At 40.0% G+C, this 20,646-nt stretch overlaps 2 protein-coding genes and 2 non-coding genes across 4 annotated transcripts; all 4 read left to right on the top strand.

The window, feature by feature from the left end:
* The first annotated feature begins 1,617 nt into the window (after nt 1-1,617).
* Nucleotides 1,618-10,188, top strand: naca (nascent polypeptide associated complex subunit alpha). The gene is made up of 8 exons (XM_022189746.2): nt 1,618-1,685; nt 2,302-2,376; nt 8,699-8,784; nt 9,028-9,105; nt 9,218-9,364; nt 9,510-9,638; nt 9,717-9,839; nt 10,066-10,188. The coding sequence occupies exons 2-8, from the start codon at nt 2,307-2,309 to the stop codon at nt 10,078-10,080; spliced, it is 648 nt and encodes a 215-aa protein (XP_022045438.1). The 5' UTR covers nt 1,618-1,685; nt 2,302-2,306; the 3' UTR covers nt 10,081-10,188.
* Nucleotides 8,861-8,934, top strand: LOC127534606 (small nucleolar RNA SNORD59). Its single transcript, XR_007942849.1, has one exon. It is a non-coding gene; the product is annotated as a small nucleolar RNA SNORD59 (small nucleolar RNA).
* On the top strand, nt 9,916-9,989 carry LOC127534605 (small nucleolar RNA SNORD59). The gene has a single exon (XR_007942848.1). It is a non-coding gene; the product is annotated as a small nucleolar RNA SNORD59 (small nucleolar RNA).
* Nucleotides 10,189-13,398: 3,210 nt separating the features above from the next.
* On the top strand, nt 13,399-19,477 carry ptges3b (prostaglandin E synthase 3b (cytosolic)). The gene is made up of 8 exons (XM_022189747.2): nt 13,399-13,583; nt 14,744-14,857; nt 14,977-15,046; nt 15,141-15,239; nt 15,385-15,474; nt 18,108-18,164; nt 18,347-18,374; nt 18,469-19,477. Coding segments are annotated over exons 1-8 (480 nt in total). The 5' UTR covers nt 13,399-13,581; the 3' UTR covers nt 18,489-19,477.
* The last annotated feature ends 1,169 nt before the right edge of the window (nt 19,478-20,646 follow it).

Raw genomic sequence — 20,646 nt, 5'->3', positions numbered from 1 at the left:
CACTGAGTTTTTTCTGTATTTGTACTTTGTCACCGATAACTCCCTTATAATTTGTTTTTCTGTCAGATCTCTTGATTCAATGACCTGTTGTTCCTTGTTCTCTTAACCTCTGTTTTCCCTTTAAAATAGGATCGTTCTTATCCTGTAGCACATTTCAAATTTCTATTCATTCAATAAGTTAATCCAAACATACAAGCTGACAAACATTTAGTTTAGTCACTGTCAAAATGTTTCCATAACAATTCACTGCCAGTAGAGAACTGATGAATAATTTGTCGCTTTTGTGTTTATTGTATTTATGACAAACAAAAGACAATACAGCCCAGAAGACCACATGTTAAAGCATACATTCATGCATAAATATAACAGGGAAATGCAACAATTTCAATATGTTCTTTTTAACAATGTTGCCTAATAAGATTAATGTGAAAAAAGGAAAATATGCAAAAGTTCATGACAGACATGGAATTGTTGTCACAACTTAACCTCCAGATTTAAGGTAAGGCCCACAGTTGATACATACATATACATACATACATACATACATATACATACATACATATATATATATATATATATATATAATTATTTAATTAAATTTAAATTTTATCTGTAATGATTTCAAGAGCCAGCAGGGGTCAGCGTGGAGCGACACAGCGCGGGCACAGCACCGGCACAGTTCAGAGGGGGGGGGGTGCGCGCCGGGGAAGCGTCTTATCGGCCAATCACTGATAGATACGGGTACCTGATGATGACAGTAAAGATGTATTCTGATGAGCGTAATCATGTTTATTTTGCTGTACCAGTGAACCTATGATAATTTTTTTTTTTTTTTGCAAAAATTTGGTCTGGCTTCCCAACGTTTGGTCTGGATTGTATATGATCCAGTATGATCCAGGCTAAACGTTGGTCAAGAGCCAGCAGGTGTCAGTGTCTTGATTGTATATATTCATATAAAATCAGTTCTCAGTATGTCTTGAGTGATAAAATTAAATATACTTAAATCAGGCTGTGAATGACAACGTTTGACTAAAGTCCTTGGAATATAAATGTAAAATCTGGTGGATGTAAGTACTGTGAAATGAAGATTTCAGGCTCAGAAATTAAATTTTAAAAATAATTTTGAAAATGAAGGATGCATATTTTGTAAATACATGCATTTTTATTGGAAACCACATTTTTTCCAAGTAAAAATGCTAACTATCAAAATGAAACTTCCCCAGGTGATGGTTTACATTTCCCACAACTATTTTTCACGTTTTCTGAAGTTTAATGGGTTAGGATTAGGACTGTTATCTTTATATACAGCCTATGGGGTTAACAGTTAGCCTTTATTAGCCTTAGTGCAATGCAGGTTGTTATGCTTTCTTGTTGTTTTTTTGTTTGTTTTTTTGTTTGTTTTTTATTTCTCTACAAAGTCTTTCCGATGTCAATTTTCATGGTAAGATATGTGAAAAAAAGAATAAAAAACCTACAAATTGTCATTATAAGTCTGCAACGACTAAACATGTAATTACTGTGTTGAGTGGTAAATATATATACAGTATATGTATGTATTTTTCAAAAGGTACAGATTGCACCTTTAAATAACCCGGAAATGGAAAGTGAGCTCGAACGGATATTACCGTGAAACTGAGGTCAGAAGTTCTCTCTCACAGCCATCTTGGATATAACGTCCCGAGTTGGTGAGTGTCTCCGTGGATAATCCAACATCATCCAGCCGCTTTTCACTCATTTCTGTCTAAATCAAAGGTTTCGTGTGTTTAATTAAAGTAGGGCTACCAGGCCGGTGCTGTTATTAATCTTGTTTGGTGCCTCCTTTCAGCTATAAATGCCTTTAAGTACCGCTGATTACCGGCTCAAAATGGGCGAACATCATGTCTTGCCAGTTCACTAGCAGTCCGTCAGGGCCGCAGTGAACTGTATGACAAGATCTGTGAGGCTGATATGTGTGACAAGTAGCTGCTTACTTTAGAGAAGTCAGATTCGAGAGAGAAGTGTCGGTAGAAATGCTTTCTATCTGTTAGCTTCCCCCCGGTGATGCTTGCAGAAGCTGTTGTCTAACTGAAGCTAACGTTAGCTAGACGCTTCTTCAGTAGCGTTACAGAGTGAGCCCACAGGCTAAAGCATGGGCTCTGTCACCTGTTCAACCAGTTATGACAACTGAGTGTCGGCTTATTCTAACGTTTCTAATTACGTGTATATCAAGCTAGCTGTCTTGAATTTCTTTGCGTTCGCTTCACACCATTAGGAGACCTGGCTTGTGCTAACAAACTCTCTTTTCTTCATTTTCCTGACCAGTAATCATGCCTGGCGAAGCCACAGAAACGGTCCCAGTCACCGAGCAGGAGATGCAGCAGCCTCAAGTAGAAACTGGTATGTATATTTTAGCTTTCAAGAACTTGCATGCAGAACTTCACATTAAAGAGTGGGGTCCTGGATCTCTCGCGGTGTTACTAAAAAATAGCTGTGTGTCTAGGAGATAGGAGGAATTCGGTGTGATTGGATGATTATTGGGTTCAGGGAGTTGACTCAGCTGGTAGCACACTGAGTTCATCTAACAGGTGACGAATGTTGTGATTGTCACCAGCCACGCTCTGTATCAGTAGTTGCAGCCTAAGGGATTTGCAGTAACAGTATTGCTTGACTTAGATTGAAAAGAGTAATCCAGGACCCTGTTACATTTACACAGACTCACAATAGTGTGTGTTGACTTGAACTGTGGCTAGATTTGGCACACAATGCATGGTGTTGAGTGTGGTTTTCCATGTGCCACTGAAATGCCTTGGAAATCTGACGTTTAACTTGGAAGTAACGTAGTTTGCACTGGCACAGATCATTGTGTGTTTTATGTTTATTTTGGTGTGACCCTTATAACCTTGTAAACCACTCGTCTCACTCTCGGCTCTTAATATTTGATAGTTTGTTTACATAGAGTACATGGTGCATTTTGAGCAAAAAATTGAGAATAAATCGATGTATCTAGGGGGAACTACATTAACTGGGGGCATCGAGTTGGAGGGTTGATTGTGATTTGTCGAAAAACTGCAAACGGTTTGAAATTCCACTGAATTTTCAAGCTTTCTTTGTATTTTGATGAATTCTTGTGCATCAGTTTTCACTTTTGCAACAACTAATATGGACTTTTGCACAAACTGATGAGTTGGTGTAGAAGTCCATTTCAGCTGGCATCAGAGACACATTTAACAAGCTTGCTCATCATTCAACAGTTAGCTGTAGCTGTCTCGCTACAACCAGATGTAAAAATACCACGAGGGCTCACTAACATGTGCTGTACATGTACTGTGATATTAAATGCAGAGCATTTGTTTGGAAATAGCTGGAAAAGTTCAGTGCGTTTCTCAGCAAATAAGAGTCCCTTGAATGAAGCCAATAGCCCATAACTGATTTTTTTTTAACTTCTCGACAAAGAGCACAGTGTCACCAAAAGGTTCAGAATGGCTGCTTTGTTTTTGTTTTTGTTTTTTAATAAACCGACTCTTTATACAATAAATTAATTTGAAATGTGCTGCACGACAGCCAAAGCAGCAGCCTCTCTCTGTCTTGAATTATCACACTGTGATCTTGACCGATGACCTGCTCACAGCACTATCTGATCGATTACACATCATGAGTAATAGCCTGTCAGCACAGAAGGATAAATGTGCAAAAATTTTGTGACTTAAATACTTAGAAAACAAATGTATAGAAAAAGTACACAAGTGCAGTTGTAGTTTCTCTACAGCTTTAAGTGAAGGTTTCTGCATGTAAAATGATCTAATTAGCATGTACAATATACAGAGTCCAGTACCAATATTTGAACTTGTGTGTTGCCATGTGGACGGACGTTGGAAAAAAAATGGAATCATCCAGGCTTTGTAACTCATCATCTGTACGTATACCAAGTTGAGGTGTCAGAGGATGATGTTGAGCAGGTGTAGCGCTTATAGCGAATCGTACTGTACAGCCTTCATCAGTAATTGACAATGTTTCAGATGTATTATGGGCATTTATTGGAACAAGAATACTCTTTCGCAAAGAAAGTGAAATAAGAGTTGGATCACTATTCTAGGGTGGTGTCCTCTGTTAATGCTGGCTGAATTTCTGTCATCCTGAATAGAAGGTCTTTTTAGTGGTTTTGCATATTTGGTGAACTACAAATTAAACCATGACTTTACGTTGGTTTAATGATTATTATTTTTCTGCGTCTGGTTTTGTTTTGGACTATTGTGGTCTACCACTGACATCACTTTGGACACTGCATGGAGTTTGAGACACAGACACTTTTATTTTTCAAAATTTGAGAGTGCAAAAGGACATCAAGTGTCACTTTCACATTGCTGCAACTTTCTCACAAACTCAGTGTCTGTTCACGTGTGGAGCACTGTTTCTTTTGGTTTTTCCCATCGAGTGCTTTCATTAGGCTTGAAGTCGTGCCCCCAAACAGCTGCAATGATTTCTCTACCTCCCATTACTCCTGTAGCTCTTCCTTCATCAGCTGCAGGAGTATTGAATTCTTCTGCTCCTCTCGAGAAAGCTGTTTCTACAGTGAGCGAGGCAGTCCCACTGGCGAATCCTCTAGAAACCTCTGTTCCTGCTCCAGAGATGGGCTCTGCAGAAGAATCCAGCACTCAGGCTAGCTGTGATCAACCAAATGGTGTCGCTGCCACTGAAGACATGACCAAGCAAGCGGAAGAGAGTGAGTTGAAGGCAACACCTGTGTCGCAGCAAGGGCCGACTGCTGACCCAGCAGAGTCTGCAGCTGATCTGCCAGCTCCTGAAGAGTCTAAGCCTTCTGTTGAGGCTCCCATTGCTTCCTCAGAGCTGAACATTTACGACGAAGCAGCTACCGCTGATGAAAAACAAAGTCAGTCCTTTGTTCCAGCTGAAGCATCAGCTAGTGATGAGGTCAAGCCAACTTCTATTGAAGCAAAACCCTCTGGTGAAGAGCCTGGCCCAGCAGGAGAGGAAAATGTTGATAATTCCAAACCATATGCTCCTGAAGATGCCAATGCAAACAATGAAGAAGGGCTGAAGACTTCTGAAGAATGCCAGATTAATCTGTGCTTGAATGATATCAATGTCACCATGGCCACTCAGAATGAACATCTTGACAAGAAAGAACCTGCTATCCTTCTCCCTACGGCCATTCAGTCAAAGGGGTGTGATAAATGTGAAGCCCCACCTATTTCCACCCGCCATTTGTCAGGTTGGTTTATCTTCTATGAAAACCAAGTGCTCTTCTTTCCACACAGTTTATATCCATATCTTTTGAAAATACTTTGATCAGGATTTCCTTACAGTATGTAGTCACTGATATTTGAAAGTGTGAGTAAGATGGCTGCTACCGCTGTTAGTGGGTTGTAACTTGTTCAAACAGGTTTTTTGTCTGTAGTGTACTGTTGCAGTCTTCACTAAAACGGTCGTAATTCTTTCTGTAACTGGCTGTCATGCAGTCATGTTTCTCTTAAGCTAATTACACCCCCTTCACCTCTGGATGCAACTGCTGATTGTTTTTAAAATGGACAAAAATATTTTTCCCTCCATTTCATTTTTCATTAATTCTAAACCCACTGACTTTGTATTAAAGGAAAATACTTAGCTTTAAAACATTTACTTACATAGGGTTCAATCGTGTCTAGTTTATTTTGTCCAATGTTCTCCACTGTTTTCCTTGAAGCACCTGATCAGTGGTGCTATGCTTGTTTAGCATAACTTTGTAGTGTGATATTTCCTGAGATGTGGTTGACATGACCTGCATTGCAAGATTGATTTTCCTTTTTTGCCCTAAGTGCATCCTCACTAAATATAGAATGAAATTTTCTGTGTGGAGATATGTAATGTGCATTTTGAGTGGCAATTTGCATCAAACTGTATGACTTTAGGGCGGTGTCCTCTTTCCCTAACCCCTAGACAAGAAGTTTGCGTCTTGGTGTGAGAGCATTTAACCCGCATGAACAAAAATTCCACTGTCGGGTCAACAATTTTAAAAGACTGTCCTTCTATTCAGCTCCACCTCCTGCCCCAGCTTCCTCCCAGCAACCTCAGGCAGCTTCAGGCCCTGCCAAACCCAAAGGCAAAGATGCTAAGAGTGCGCAGGGATCCTCTGCCCCAAAGGCTGTCCCCGGCAGAAGAAAACGATCATCTATGTCTGCCTCTTCCGCCTCTCCCACTTCCCCAAAGTCTACTCCCTCCTCCACTCCCCTGTCACCTGTGCCATCTCCTTTGGCTTCCTCACCTGGTGGCTCTTCTGCTAATCAGGCTAACCGTGCTGCCCCAAAAGTCGTCAAGGCTGGCAAACAAGCAAAACCTAGAAAGGGAGAGGCATTTGTCCCTGCTCCTGTTGCAGAAAAACCAGTAGTTGCTGAAGCTAAACCAGCCCCAGCTGAGACAAAAGCTGCACCACACGCTGCTACGAAACCTGTTGCACCTCTAGCTGCTTTTAAAGTTACCTCAATGCCTGCTGTGGCGGCACCAGTTTCATTTTCAGATGCTGTTGCTGCTAGCCCTCCCAAATCAGTTGACACTAAGGCAACTTCACCAAAAGCTACTCCAGTTATTGTAGCTGCTGATGATGAGCTCCCTCCACTTATCCCACCCGAGAAACCCGTTAAAATGCCAGTATTTGTACCCCCTGTTGAGAAAGAGGTTGCAAAACTTGCTACATCTCCTGCTAAATCTGCTCCTCAGTGTTCTGCTGTTACTCCTGTAGAGGCTACCAAAGTATCACCCAAACCCAAGACAGATGATGAGCCCAAGTCTGTGCCTGTTGAGGTTTCTAAGATAGCAACCCCAGTGAAATCTGCTCCTGTTGAAGCTCCTAAACCAGAGCCAGAGGCCAAAGCTGCTCCAGTTGAGGCTGCTAAGCCAGCAACTGAGGCCAAAGCTGCTCCTGTAAAGGCCACTAAGCCAGCTGTTGAGGCCAAAGCTGCTCCTGTAGAGGCCGCTAAGCCAGCTGTTGAGGCCAAAGCTGCTCCTGTAGAGGCCGCTAAGCCAGCTGTTGAGGCCAAAGCTGCTCCTGTAGAGGCCGCTAAGCCAGCTGTTGAGGCCAAAGCTGCTCCTGTAGAGGCCGCTAAGCCAGCTGTTGAGGCCAAAGCTGCTCCTGTAGAGGCCGCTAAGCCAGCTGTTGAGGCCAAACCTGCTCCTGTTGAGGCTGCTAAGCCAGCTGTTGAGGCCAAGACTGCTCCTGTAAAGGCCGCTAAGCCAGCTGCTGAGGCTAAACCTGCTCCTGTTGAGGCCACTAAGCCAGCTGCTGAGGCCAAACCTGCTCCTGTTGAAGTCGCTAAGCCAGCTGTTGAGGCCAAACCTGCTCCTGTAAAGACTGCTAAGCCAGCTGTTGAGGCCAAACCTGCTCCTGTAAAGGCCGCTAAGCCAGCTGCTGAGGCTAAACCTGCTCCTGTTGAGGCCGCTAAGCCAGCTGTTGAGGCCAAACCTGCTCCTCTAGAGGCTACTAAGCCAGCTGTTGAGGCCAAACCTGCTCCTGTAGAGGCTGCTAAGCCAGCTGGTGAGGCTAAACCTGCTCCTGTAGAGGCTGCTAAGCCAGCTGTTGAGGCCAAACCTGCTGCTAAGCCAGCTGCTGAGGCCAAACCTGCTCCCGTTGAGGCCAAACCTGCTCCCGTTGAGGCCAAACCTGCTCCCGTTGAGGCCAAACCTGCTCCCGTTGAGGCCAAACCTGCTCCCGTTGAGGCCAAACCTGCTCCCGTTGAGGCCAAACCTGCTCCCGTTGAGGCCAAACCTGCTCCCGTTGAGGCCAAACTTGCTTCCGTTGAGGCTGCTGAAGCTCTCTCTGTCAAGGTTGTTAAGGAAGTGGAAGAAAGTAAAGCTGCATCTCCTACAGTTGTAAAGCCAGTTGCAGAGATTAAGTCTGCCCCTGTTGAGACTGACAAGCCAGCTGCAGTACCCAAGCCAGCTGAGGCTACCAAGCCAGCCCCTGTCAAGCCTACTGAGGCCAAAGTGGTTGAGGTTGAGGCAGCACCTGCTGAGGTTGCTAAACCTGCCAAACCAGCAGTAGAGCCTGCTGCTCCACGTAAACTCACATTTGCTGAAGCAGTGGCAAAACCGGCTCCCAATAAACCTGAAATTGAGGTAATTAGTACAACTCCCTCTGAACCTAAACCTGCTAAAGCCCCAGCCAAGGTGGAGCCTGTGATCAAGAACGACAATGGTATTTCCTTCTTTCTCTCCTGTTGTGCCATCTGGTTTTCCAACTGTCACTACGTTTTAGGAACTGCTGAAATGCTTACATATGTCATTCTCTTAAAAAAGACTAGCTTGTGAGGTTTACTTAAGATTTAGATGCTAATCTGTTAGATGCTATGTAGCTATCACTAGTTATTCCTGGTTTTGGAAATGGTCTGTTCTGTTGTTTGCATACTGTCTGCCAGAATATTGTGTGTTTTTAATAGTGAACTGATATGGTGCTAGTTTTTATTTCATGAAGATGATTTGTATCATTCAGGTAAATTAGGTTTCAATGGGGTACTATGTTCTCAGCATACCGACTATGCAAATTTTAAGCAAAACTGCTCTAAACTCCAGGCGTAGCATAGAATTTAGCCATTATGAGCAAGCTGTGTTTTGGATCACAATTGATGTACATTTTATTCCCCAGGATTAATGCAGCTTTTGACTTTCAGATGTACACAATGTACACATGTGCAATAGTTGGCATGTTGTGAATAACTTTTGTTTTCTGCAGGATCCGGCACTGACTCGGACAGCGATGACTCAGTCCCTGAACTGGAGGAACAGGACTCTGCACAGACACAGACTCAACAAGCTCAGGTGTGACTCTAGTTAGGTCTTGATTGTTGTGTTGCCTTGAATCAAACCTTTACAGCAGCTGTTGTTGATTTTTGACTCTTCAGTGATGATTAATACAGTGACTTTCGTTCTTCTGAGCCTACTGAAGCCAACCTTTCTGTCCTGAGAAGAGATGTATATTGTAGTCAAACTTAATTAGTCCTTGCCTCTACATTTCTTGGCTGATATAAAATGAATAATTAATGAATTTTCTACCTCCCATAGCTTGCAGCAGCTGCTGAAATAGATGAGGAACCTGTCAGCAAAGCCAAACAGAGCCGCAGTGAAAAGAAGGCACGAAAGGTAATGATCCTAATTTGCTTACAGTGTTGCTTAAATGTATTCTGGTTTCCTGCGATATTTACAACAGTCAAATTTGGCCACATTTTTAAAACATTTCTTCCATTTCTTGCAGGCGATGTCAAAGCTTGGTCTCAGACAGGTAACAGGAGTCACCAGAGTCACCATTCGCAAGTCAAAGAATATCTTATTTGTCATCACCAAACCAGACGTCTACAAGAGCCCCGCATCAGACACATACATCGTCTTCGGTGAAGCCAAGGTAACCGGACGGCAATACCACTAGCGTTGTTTATCAAGTGATCATACTGGACCTGCAGTGTGTCTAGACTTGTCTTTATGATGTTCAAAATTTTCTTTCTATAAGATGTATGGGTTTCTTATTTTATTGTCTCTCTGTGCCCCAGATTGAAGATCTTTCCCAGCAAGCCCAGCTGGCCGCTGCAGAAAAATTCAAGGTCCAGGGAGAAGCTGTATCAAACATCCAGGAAAACACACAGACGCCCACAGTACAGGAGGAGAGCGAAGAGGAAGAGGTAAGATACGCTTTTATTCAGATGCAAAAAAATGCTATCCTATGAGAGCTAACACATCCTCGTCCTGATATTTAACAGGTTGATGAGACCGGAGTTGAGGTTAAGGACATCGAACTCGTCATGTCACAAGCCAACGTGTCGCGGGCGAAGGCTGTACGCGCCCTGAAAAACAACAACAACGACATTGTCAACGCCATTATGGTAAGATTTTAGCTTTCTCTACTTGTAGTAAAATTGTGTAGAGTCTATTAAACCATTTCAGTGGTAAATGTGGATCTCTTCAGTGATGATTAATACAGTGACTTTCGTTCTTCTGAGTTTACTGAAGCCAACCTTTCTGTCCTGAGAAGAGAGAAACTCTGAAAACTGAGGAAAACCTATATAAACATGCTTTAACTTGTGCTTTTGTTTTGTTGTTGCTTTGCAGGAGTTGACGATGTGATGGGACCCTGTCGACAAAGGGTAGAAGAAAGGTTGCTGATTTAATCTGAGCTCATTTATACAATTTATACCCAAGATGGAAATAAAGTTGTGGCTTGATGAAATGAAATTTTGATGTTTTTTGCAGTTCTTTGGGAAACAAGGGGAGGGTTTGTGTTGTTTGTGGGACTGATTATTGACCTGATTAAGACAGAGATATGGATGGTATCTCTAAGAGGAGAACTGAACCCCAAACTTTTTTCATTTTATTCTGTAGTTTTAAAATGTATATTATAAAAATTACACCAAAAAAATGACAGTTTATATGTCTAATGTAAAATAGCCTTTATAACTGAATAACCAGAAAGTTTATTTAAAAAAAACACATTTGCTAATTGTAATTTCTCAGATAATTCCTTTTTTTCCCCCAGTATTAGACCAATTTCAACTTGACATGTTTTTTAGCCACCAGCTGTAAATGGATGAACATTATCAGTGGGTTAGGTTTTTTAATCTTTTTTTCATGCAAAATCTAATGTGGAAAGTCTTAACTGTGTGGTTATAAATATGCATATATATTAACGACCTTAAGAGCATTATTAATGTATAGTTGCAGTTTAAGCTGACGGTTGTCTTCAGTTCATGAGACATTGAAATAAATGATAACGATACCTGCAACATGAAATCAGATCCCATCTTTTCTGTAATGCAGCTTGATATATCTGCTGGTGCATCAGACACCTTTTACACTCCAAAACTAGTTTGTAGTTCCAAAATAGTCAACACACCAGATCATGTCCTTTTTATTATATTCTGGTTTTAGACAAACGTTCCCTCAGACCTACATGAGACAGTTGTTTTCCAGGGTGAGTAGTTCTCTCATTGACTGCTGAATCAAGATAAGTAGTTCACAAGGGTTGTCCGTCCATTCATCCATTATCTATACACCTTAATCCTAATTAAGGTTGCGGGTGAGCTGGAGCCTATCCCAGCTGACTTAGGGTGAAGGTAGGGGGTTAAAAAAACAAAACTATCCTTTAATTGTTTCTGCTGCTGTATTCAAGAAAAAAGTTACAATTCAGTAAAGAAAGACATACACATAACATAAAAAGGGAGCTAAGATCATAGCCTGGATTATTTAATACATTACAAGGTTCAAATTGTAAAAAGTTCATGAGTGCAGACATTTCAGTAGGTTAGACTTTCCTCAGTGCAAAGTAAGGCAGCATGGTGAGTCGTCGTGTGTAGATTACAGATGCATCTAGTCACTGATCTACACCCTGATTAGACACTTGTGAAGTCGGTTTCCAGCAGTTCAGCTCCTGCCTAACACTTCGCAGTAATATATATCTCTGGCATCAACACATTCCCACACACTGACCGATACACATACAAATGTTAGCTGTTCTGTGGCTGTTTCATTGGCTTGCCATACTAGTGGGTTTGAATTTGCCAATTTCTTATTCTACATAATTAATTTGTGTAGAGAACTTTTTGTCTGTCGCAGAGCCCTCTCAAAAAACTACACACATGAACGATGCTGTGACCAATTTCCTGTTGGGCAATTTACCTTATCTTGCTATCACCCTGTCGGTTTGTTCTATTTTTGTAAAGAAAATACCTAGAAATAAAGCAAAATAAAGACAGAATTTTTTGTATGGCTGCAATTAACAATTTTTCACTGTTTTCAATTTCAGTTATTTTCTTGATTGGTTGTTTGGGTTTTAAAATGTCAGACAACGGTGACAATATTAATGTATTCCAAAGCCTAAAATGACGTCCACAAATGTTTTGTTTTGTCCACAGTCTAAAGATATTCAGTTTACTGTCTCAGAGGAGCAACGAAACCAGAAAATATGGATGTTTTAGAAGCTGAAATCAAAGAATTTAGTCTTTTATTCCTTAAAAATATTTGAATTAATCAATCAATTATTATAGCTGTAGTTTGGAGAACTTTATTTTATTTCTGATGGTAGCAGAGCTGACATGATGGACCTCTATACATCTCAAGGAACAATTATAGATGTTTTCTGTTAAATAATTTACCTTATCTACAGTGCAATGATCTCTAAATCTTTATTTTTTGTCAAAAAAGATACAACTATGAAAAAATACATTTATATATGCATTATTTAAATAAAACTGGTTAAAGATGCAGTATTTTAAGCTTCTTGTGCTGTATAATAATGTTAAGTACAAACTACACAGATACACTATAATTCTACAGTCCCTTCTATAAGCTATTCATAGGATTTGATCAATTGAATTTAAATGATCATTCTGAATGACATGGAGACTATAAGTAATTATCATACTTACTCAATTAAGTTTTTAAATCAAATTTGACTTCTCTCTCAGACATGCTGCTAGAAACTGTGACAAATACTTGAAACTTTATTTTATTTCTGTCTATTTCAGAGCTGACAGAAAATATTCTCATTTATAAAGCTGGAAAGAGAGAAGTTAGACACTTTTCTTTAAAAATTACTCAAATTATTAACTACTTACCAAATTCATTTACTAATAATAGTAATAATAATATTTAGTAATAAAGAATTTTAAAAATTACTTTACAAAGTGCTTCATAAAATCTTCCGAATTAAAAAAAAAACAGATAAAAACACAACATATAGCATAAAACCAACAGTGTCAGAAGAGGTAGACATTAAAATAAAAACTGCAGAATTTAGTAGTTTTTTCCTTTCAAAATCACTGAAATTAATATCCATTTATCTAATTAATTTAATAATAGCAGAAATAATCATGATTAATAGCATTCAAAAAAATCAAATTGCAAAGTGCATCAGAAGTCATAAAATCTACAGAAATTTAAAAAACAGATAAACACAGAGCAGAAAAAAGTAAAGCAACAGTGTTAAAAAGAGGTAAAAATATTATTGAAATAAAAATGGGAAAACTTTGACAAGAGACATTTCCTGTTAAATAATTTACCTTGTTTAGTACAATAAAATTGTCTATTCCATTTTAGTAAAACAGTAACAATAAAATAAACATCAAAGTAAAAAATAAATTAACTGTTTTGTTTTAATTAAATCTCAATCATTTTTTAATATAAATGTGTTTATATTTATTATAGCACATATAAATATATACATGTGCTATATATTTTTATATTGAATGCACACTACACAGCTGCTCTCTGTAGTCTTCTTTAAACTTTTCATAGTATCACATGAGGTCATTTGAGGCGGTCATGCTGGATGAGACTATAGCTAATTTAATTCATTTTGTTTATTAACTCGGTAGATTCCAGTCATTAGGTCTAGTCTGAGCTCTGCCTCCTTACATTACCCGCAGCTAAAAGCTCTAGAAACGTCGAGTGCGTCAGAGCCGCTATTCTCATCCAGGGACACGCAACCAGATCCGGAGTAGAGTCCACGGGCGAGAGGCGTTCGCATTGGCTGTGTGTGGGCAGCATTCATTCTTTTTTGCGGGCATTTCCATTCTTTCCACAAGACTGTTTTTTTTATCTGCGATAAAGGAGCTCACTTCACGCCGAGAAATGTAAGTAGCGGCGGGTTAAGGTGAGGACACAGCGGGGGGAAAGTGCGGTAGTACAGCCCGTTTAGCAAGCTAGCACCGGCCGTCTGACAGCATGCTTTTGCAAAGGCGGGAGGTTGGCCTTGCTTCAATGAACTAGGAGCTAACGATAGCTCACCGGGAAAAAGACCGCCGTACACCACCACGGTGACCGTAGCAGACCCGGTTGCTGTGGTTTAGCTGAAAAATGAGCTACATGCAGCCGTAGTGTTGGTCAGGTGCACCGCATGGCTGGAGCAGCGGCGTTAGCATGGCTAGCACGTAGCTCATTGAGATCTCGCCTGGAAGGCTATCATTAGATTAGCATCAGAGCTGTGTCACAAGTCAGGATTTCGGCATTATTAAGGACATCTGGGAATATTTCCAGCAAAGTCAACCGTATTAGCTGTTAGCTGCGTGGCCCCCTAGTCGTGCAGGCTAGTGAGCGACGTTTAGCACTTGTATTAAACTCGAGCTAGCCTCTATCCTCTACATTGATGATTTGTAAGAGGATTTGGCTAATGACACCAAATGCTAAGAGGAGAACAGTGATAACAAAAATGTTTGCATTTAACAAAAATAATTTATGAATAAACACGGTTTTGTTAGTTGGTACTGATTAGCTTCAAGCACTGACATGTGTCTGTACTGGAATTTAATGACTCGTTTCCATTCGGGTTAAATTAACTAATAGTGTCTTAAGTGTTCATGCCTCATCAAGGCACCTTGGATCATAGCAATTAAAATGAACATCTCTATTTGATGATAAAGTTTGTATGATATTCTCACCCAAAACTTAAAAACTCAACTTTGGCAGCTATTGGTTCAAATAATGACAATATGGGAGGATCTCTTGTAAGTTTGGCAGAGGTTTTTCTTTAGCTTCTCCTGACACTGGAGCTCACTATGTAACCAGATGCTGTGCAGCAACCTGATACAAAGGCTTATTGATACCAGGCTGTTGTACCTAAAGACGAACCCACCTGTCACCGTTACTAGGACTTATGATATTTTAATGCCATTTGTGGCTCTAATGATCTCCGATAATTTTACAGCAAATGCATCACAACACTTCAATCTGTTTAAAGGCGCTTTGAATGGTTGTACTGAGTTATGTCTTCTTCATGTCCTCCATTTCTTCACAGGCATCCAGCAACTGCCAAGTGGTACGACAGAAGGGACTCAGTTTTTATAGAGTTCTGTGTAGCAGACAGCAAAGATGTTAAAGTCAATTTTGATAAAACAAAGTGTGGTTTCAGGTACGGTTTTCTGAAGCTGGCTCTTAATAAAGACATCAGTTTCTATTTAACCATGATTTCTTTGTTAAATGTAATGTTTTTTCCCCCATTCTTATGGTCATTTCTGTTTTTGTCCACAGCTGTCTTGGAGGAACTGACAATGTCAAACATGAGAATGAAATAGACCTCTTTGAAGCAATTGATGAAAACGTAAGTTGTACTGACTGCCTGTATCGTTGATTAACATTACTTTAGAACACTTGCGCTGTACTTCAGATCGTCTTTTCTGTCCGTTTTAATGCAGGAGTCCAAACATAAACGCACAGATCGCTCAGTGTTGTGCTATCTACGAAAAGCACAGCCAGGGAAGGCGTGGCCGAGGCTAACGAAAGAGAAAGCTAAGGTCAGTCCTAAGACATATTGATTAAATGTAAGAGATGGTGTCCACCCTGACTATGAAATGCCAACAGCATGATGCAGTTCACATAGTATATTAATCACTTCAAATCTCTACAGCTAAAAAATATGCTGGGTTTGTGTTTCTGCAGCTGAGTTGGCTCAGTGTCGACTTCAACAACTGGAAAGACTGGGAGGACGACTCAGATGAGGAGATAGGCAACTTCGATCAATTCTCAGATGTGAGCACTTTGATTAATGTGTCTTAAATAATTTAAAAAATTCTTTAAAGGTGGCTAGTCTAATACATACTAAAGAACTTTTCCCAAATTGATGCCGAACCACTGTGGGGGGAAAAAAAAGAACCTAGTTAGTATTTTGTCAAGCTGAAGGGAGTCAAAACAGTAGAAAATACAACACTAGCTATTTGGAAAAATTACAGTGCATGGTAAGATTTGCACACTTTTGTTGATCCTTGCCTTATAGAATGTAGCCTCACTTTAATTTAATTAACTCAGTTATATGATTGATGTCACACAACTGCAATTTGCTTATGCCCCTTTCAGACATGATGCAGTTTTGCTGCCGTCTGTTTGATTCATTCACTGCTCAAGGGAGTGGCAATCCACTGAGAAAAATGGGCTGACTTTCCAACCGCTACAACTTCTCGCAGGATAACGTCACTACTTCCTTTTGTTTGTGCGACGCGTAAAGCTCCCAATTTGTTTACAGCAACAAACGTGTTTCTCCCAGGGTGAGAAGCAAGCGTTAGCAATAGCCCTGCTAGTAAGAGGAAGAAGAACTGTTAGCAGACGTTTGATGTGACTTTCAGACGTTTAGGATCAAGTTCTGTCTGTCTTCAGATGGATCAGTACTTGTTGGGAAGCTTTTAACATGAGTTGTTGACAACTTGAGTGATGTTCTCTTCACGTCACCTGTCTCGTCTCTGCTCCACTCTGTATATGTTTGGAAAGGTTTGGCCACAGGGTAAAGCAGCCGAGGAGAGAAAATAACTGTGTGACTGAACAGAAAAACACAGAGACTCGCACACTGAGCTGAAATGAAACGGGTGCACATACATTAGGTAAATGACATACAGCCTTGGAAATAATTATTAAACCACCTGATGTTTTCGTTGCAAAGTTTGCACAGCAGGCATTCAAAATACTGCAAAAAAGTCTTACAATCTACATACAAACAAGTATATATAAAAAAAACATGATTTTCTCTCTAAGTTTCATACACAAAGTCAACAGATATTCCAAACTAAATTGTCACTCATCAAAAGAGAATAGAGACAGGACAAAAAGGCAACCATCTTTGATCTTAATGAAGATGGTTTCAACAAGACAGACATTGCTAACTGGCTTGAATGCAGTAAATCAGCTGTTCATTACAAACTTAAGAAGGAAATGTAGAATGGCTCCACCAAGGACTGCAGAATGAGAGGCAGGAAACAGTTTGATTATTCCTAAGGTGTGCTGAGAAAAGTAAATGTATGCATGAGCGTTTACACTGTTAAGAATGCTCCATTTCATTTATTCTAAGTTTCTTACTTTGCAAGAAAAAGGTTAGTTTGTAACAACTGCACAACAAATGGATAGAAACGGGGGGGGGGTTGTGGCGGAGACGGCCGTTCATCTGGTGTACCGGGTCCAAACAGCGGAGGTCTTCAGCATGTGTTTATGCAACAAAGTGAAGCGTGACGTCAGAGTCGGCAGCCACACGGCCATTCGGGTGGTGTTTACAAACACGAATGGAGGAGCCGAGATGAGCCAAAGAACACGGCGGGATGAGCCGAAGTGGGCCGAAGGCGCAGGGCAGATACAAGCTCTGGATATTTTCTTCTGGGGGGAGGAGGGGGTGATCACATAGACATATGTGTACATGTTTATGTGATCACACCACGGGATGAGCCGATGTGGGCCGAAGGCGGAGGGAAGACAGTAACGCCGCATATTCCTTCAGCCCGGTAATGTCCACCGGGGGTGGGGTGGGGGGTGGGGGTGGGGGGGCGAATATTCGGACACCAAAATTAATATCCGGATACCGCCGTAGCAAACGAATATTCGGGTTCAGCCCTACAATTAGCTTAAGATGACGTCCTCAAATGTGTTGCCACAAGCCCAAGCTGGTTTGGAGAATAGTGCTGTTTTTTCCACCCTGTTATTATCTCTTATTTTCTTTGGCTTAGTGTCTAGAGCAACAACAACAACAGAAATCAAAGCCAAACATGTAGAAGATGCTTAGCAACAGCAAAGTGACCCCAAAGCTTTGAACGGTAGTGTACATAGGGAGCAGGGCTGCACGATTATGGCCAAAATGAAAGGCATGATTTGATTGATCAGTATTGAGATCATGATCATTTATTCTAAGGACAGAATAATTTTTGTGATTTCACAATGAAATGAATGGATTATTGCTTTAACTTAAATGTTTTGCTACATTCCTGGTGTTGTGCAAATGTTTGAATTGAATTAAAACTTAAAATAAGACTATGCTTTACCTGATATCGGTGTACTGTATCTCCCAGAGGCAAAATATCAGTGAAACTGCACCCACAACACCCCACTTGCTAAACGTGCACTTATCGATAGACATTACAATATACTAGTGTTCACTAAATGCCTCACATAGGCTGTGGTGGAAGTTATCCAAGTGCACAGTTAAGCCCATAGTCTCTACTTGATTGTTGCAGTGCATCAGTGTCTGAGTCAATCAAGTTCTTATTATTGTGGGAAGTCAAGATCATGACGGTGATTGACTGTGCTGCCCCACCAAGGTGTGTTTAGTTGTCATCGTGGTAGCTGTTGGCATCTGTCATCACAAGTTATTCTCAAGATGTGGCTTCATCAATGTTGGTTTAATATTGTAGATGATGAACAACATGGGAGGTGAGGACGACCTACCTGATCTAGATGGTGCAGATGACGTAAGAATCCTTTTGTCTTTCATTTCATCAAACTTGTACCTTTTAATGAAAACCAGTTAGAAAGCCAAATTTAATTTGTGTCATTAGAGGCGAAGGGTGTTGCCTTCTTGTCCTGAAATGAGATGATATATGTGCATGTAAAGAATGTTGAACATCCTCTTGCTCTTCTTTGTGTTTTTCAGGATGACTCTGCAGACAGCGATGATGAGAGTGAGTGTTTATGAGCATTTGTACCAACTGCCGATTCCAGCTGTAAATTTTTAATGGATGCTTTAATGTCATTTCTGTTTGACTTGACTTTCAGAAATGCCAGATTTGGAGTAGAAGACCACACGACTCTGGAAAGAAAATGGAAGAACAGAGGGCAAGAAGAATCTTAACAAATGTATATCTTGAAATTGAAGGCAGTGACAAACAACTGTACATATGAGTCAGTAGCCATATTTAAATCCATAGCCTCAGCTCCAAACTCTTGACCAATCAGTCCACTGAAGGTTGATATGCATGGTATTGTACAGAGCAGCTATCTCCACTTCCATTTGCTGTACTGCACCTTTTGGGTATCTCGTTTTATTGTTGAATATTACAACTAAGCACACCTTTATTTGTTGGAAAAACTGTATAGTTGTCCTCAACAGAGCAATACGTGTTAAGAGATTTGCAGTTTGTTTTCAAATTAACTGTGATTTACAGATGATTAGGCCCACTCGTTCCCAATGTTGTGGTTTAAGTTGGTCAACCAGTGTAGTTTATCTCATGATTTAAGAAAAGAATTGGGTGCATATACTGATTGGGTTTCTCTAAAGCCTTCCATGTGCTGTGAATTAGATATCCAGGAAGCCAGTCTTTTGTTTCAGTAGCTCCAGCTTAAGTTTCCCTCTACTTCTTGTTTAATGTTTGTAAAATTGGAATAATCTCAACTCTTTGCCGAACTATTTGCATCTTCCCGGTGATCACCTACTGTACTTTGTTCATCTGAATGAATTCCACGCATTTACTTTCTCTCTTCATACCCACCTAACATGCACACTTGTGTTAGACTGCAGAGGCAAGGTGAAATGTTTCGCAGCTGATAAAGAGGTTTGGAAGTTTCGTCGGGCCTCAACATCACGTGGTTTGTTGCTATTCTCCAGGTTCTTTCCGTTTGTTCATCTAGAGTAGAACGAGGAAGGGTTAGAATGATACGGCGACGTGTAATGACCAAATTATATTTGCACTGTCAATAAAATGTAAGGGGAGACAAGTGATGTTCAATTACAGTGGAAATTCTTTTTTTTATTGTCTACATCTTTCTAATAAACTGTTTAAGATCATTTTTAACGTTGGATTTTTTTTTTTCTTTAAGGGACATTTTTTGCAGGTTTCTTCACTCAAATTCTGAACAATCTGGTATAGAAACACTATTATATTGAGAGCTGTGGGAGCAAACAGGGCTTCTATGGTTGTTACAGATGTAGAATAACTCCTGGTAATTTTGTAGCTCCATTGTATGAATGTAATGCAAATCAATACAACAGATGTGTAAATTGTACACTTTCTTAGTTTATAACAAATTTTTGTTAATATAGTTGGAAATGAGCAAAAGAAGGTGTGGTTACATGTATGTCTTTAAAAAAAATAAAAAAAATTACACTGAGGGGAGGGCAAAAAATGTGAAATGTTGCAGTACAATTATTGATAAAATGCATAGTAGGCATCATGGCAAAAGAAAAATGCAAAGAAGCTGTGGTGGATTGCATTGCATTGTACATGTGAGCTAATAAAATGCCTACAGAGTGGATGATGCTTGAAATATTTTAACTCTAAGAACATAACAGCTTGAAGTTATGCTATTGTGGTACTGGAATTTGATTTATATTTGAGAGAACATCTTGTGATTTTATTGGGACCATGGCTGGATTGTGGATGGATCAGCTCGTAATGCATTTTCATAATTACATTATTTTTTAAGGTGAAAAACTGGAACAGAACAGTGAATTTTGCTGCGTGTAATTGAAGTAATGCTACTCAAAATGGAGCACAATGTACTTGATTCGTCGTGCTGTAAGTTTGACGGCAGCATTTGTCGGCGCTAAGACCCAGAAACCTTTCAGGCTCCTCGGCCCAGAATATTAGCATACTTCCTCTTCAGGCCTGATTTCCTCAGACTGTCATTTACGAGAAGCTGACGCTAATGTGCACCATTAGGTTCCTCTTTTCACCCCGAAGCAGATTAAAAGAAAAGCGATTTCAAACTCTTTGAATAAAAAAATACAATTATTTTTATTTATTACAATTATTATATCGTAGTATGTTAATATTTTATGACGTAGACGTGATGACAATGTTATAAAAATAAATTCTGCTTACATTTTACGCCATCATAAATTATTATAATTTAATGAAATATTATAAATACTGTTTGTGGCCATTCTTTCAAAATTAGAAACTTTTTTTTTGATATTTTCAGTAAATCTAGCTGGTAATAACAAAAGCTGTTATA

The sequence above is a fragment of the Acanthochromis polyacanthus genome, chromosome 6, assembly GCF_021347895.1.
Source record: "Acanthochromis polyacanthus isolate Apoly-LR-REF ecotype Palm Island chromosome 6, KAUST_Apoly_ChrSc, whole genome shotgun sequence".
Classification (NCBI taxonomy): domain Eukaryota; kingdom Metazoa; phylum Chordata; class Actinopteri; family Pomacentridae; genus Acanthochromis; species Acanthochromis polyacanthus.
Note: the sequence above shows the minus strand (reverse complement) of the source record. Positions and strands in the feature narration are given on the sequence as shown.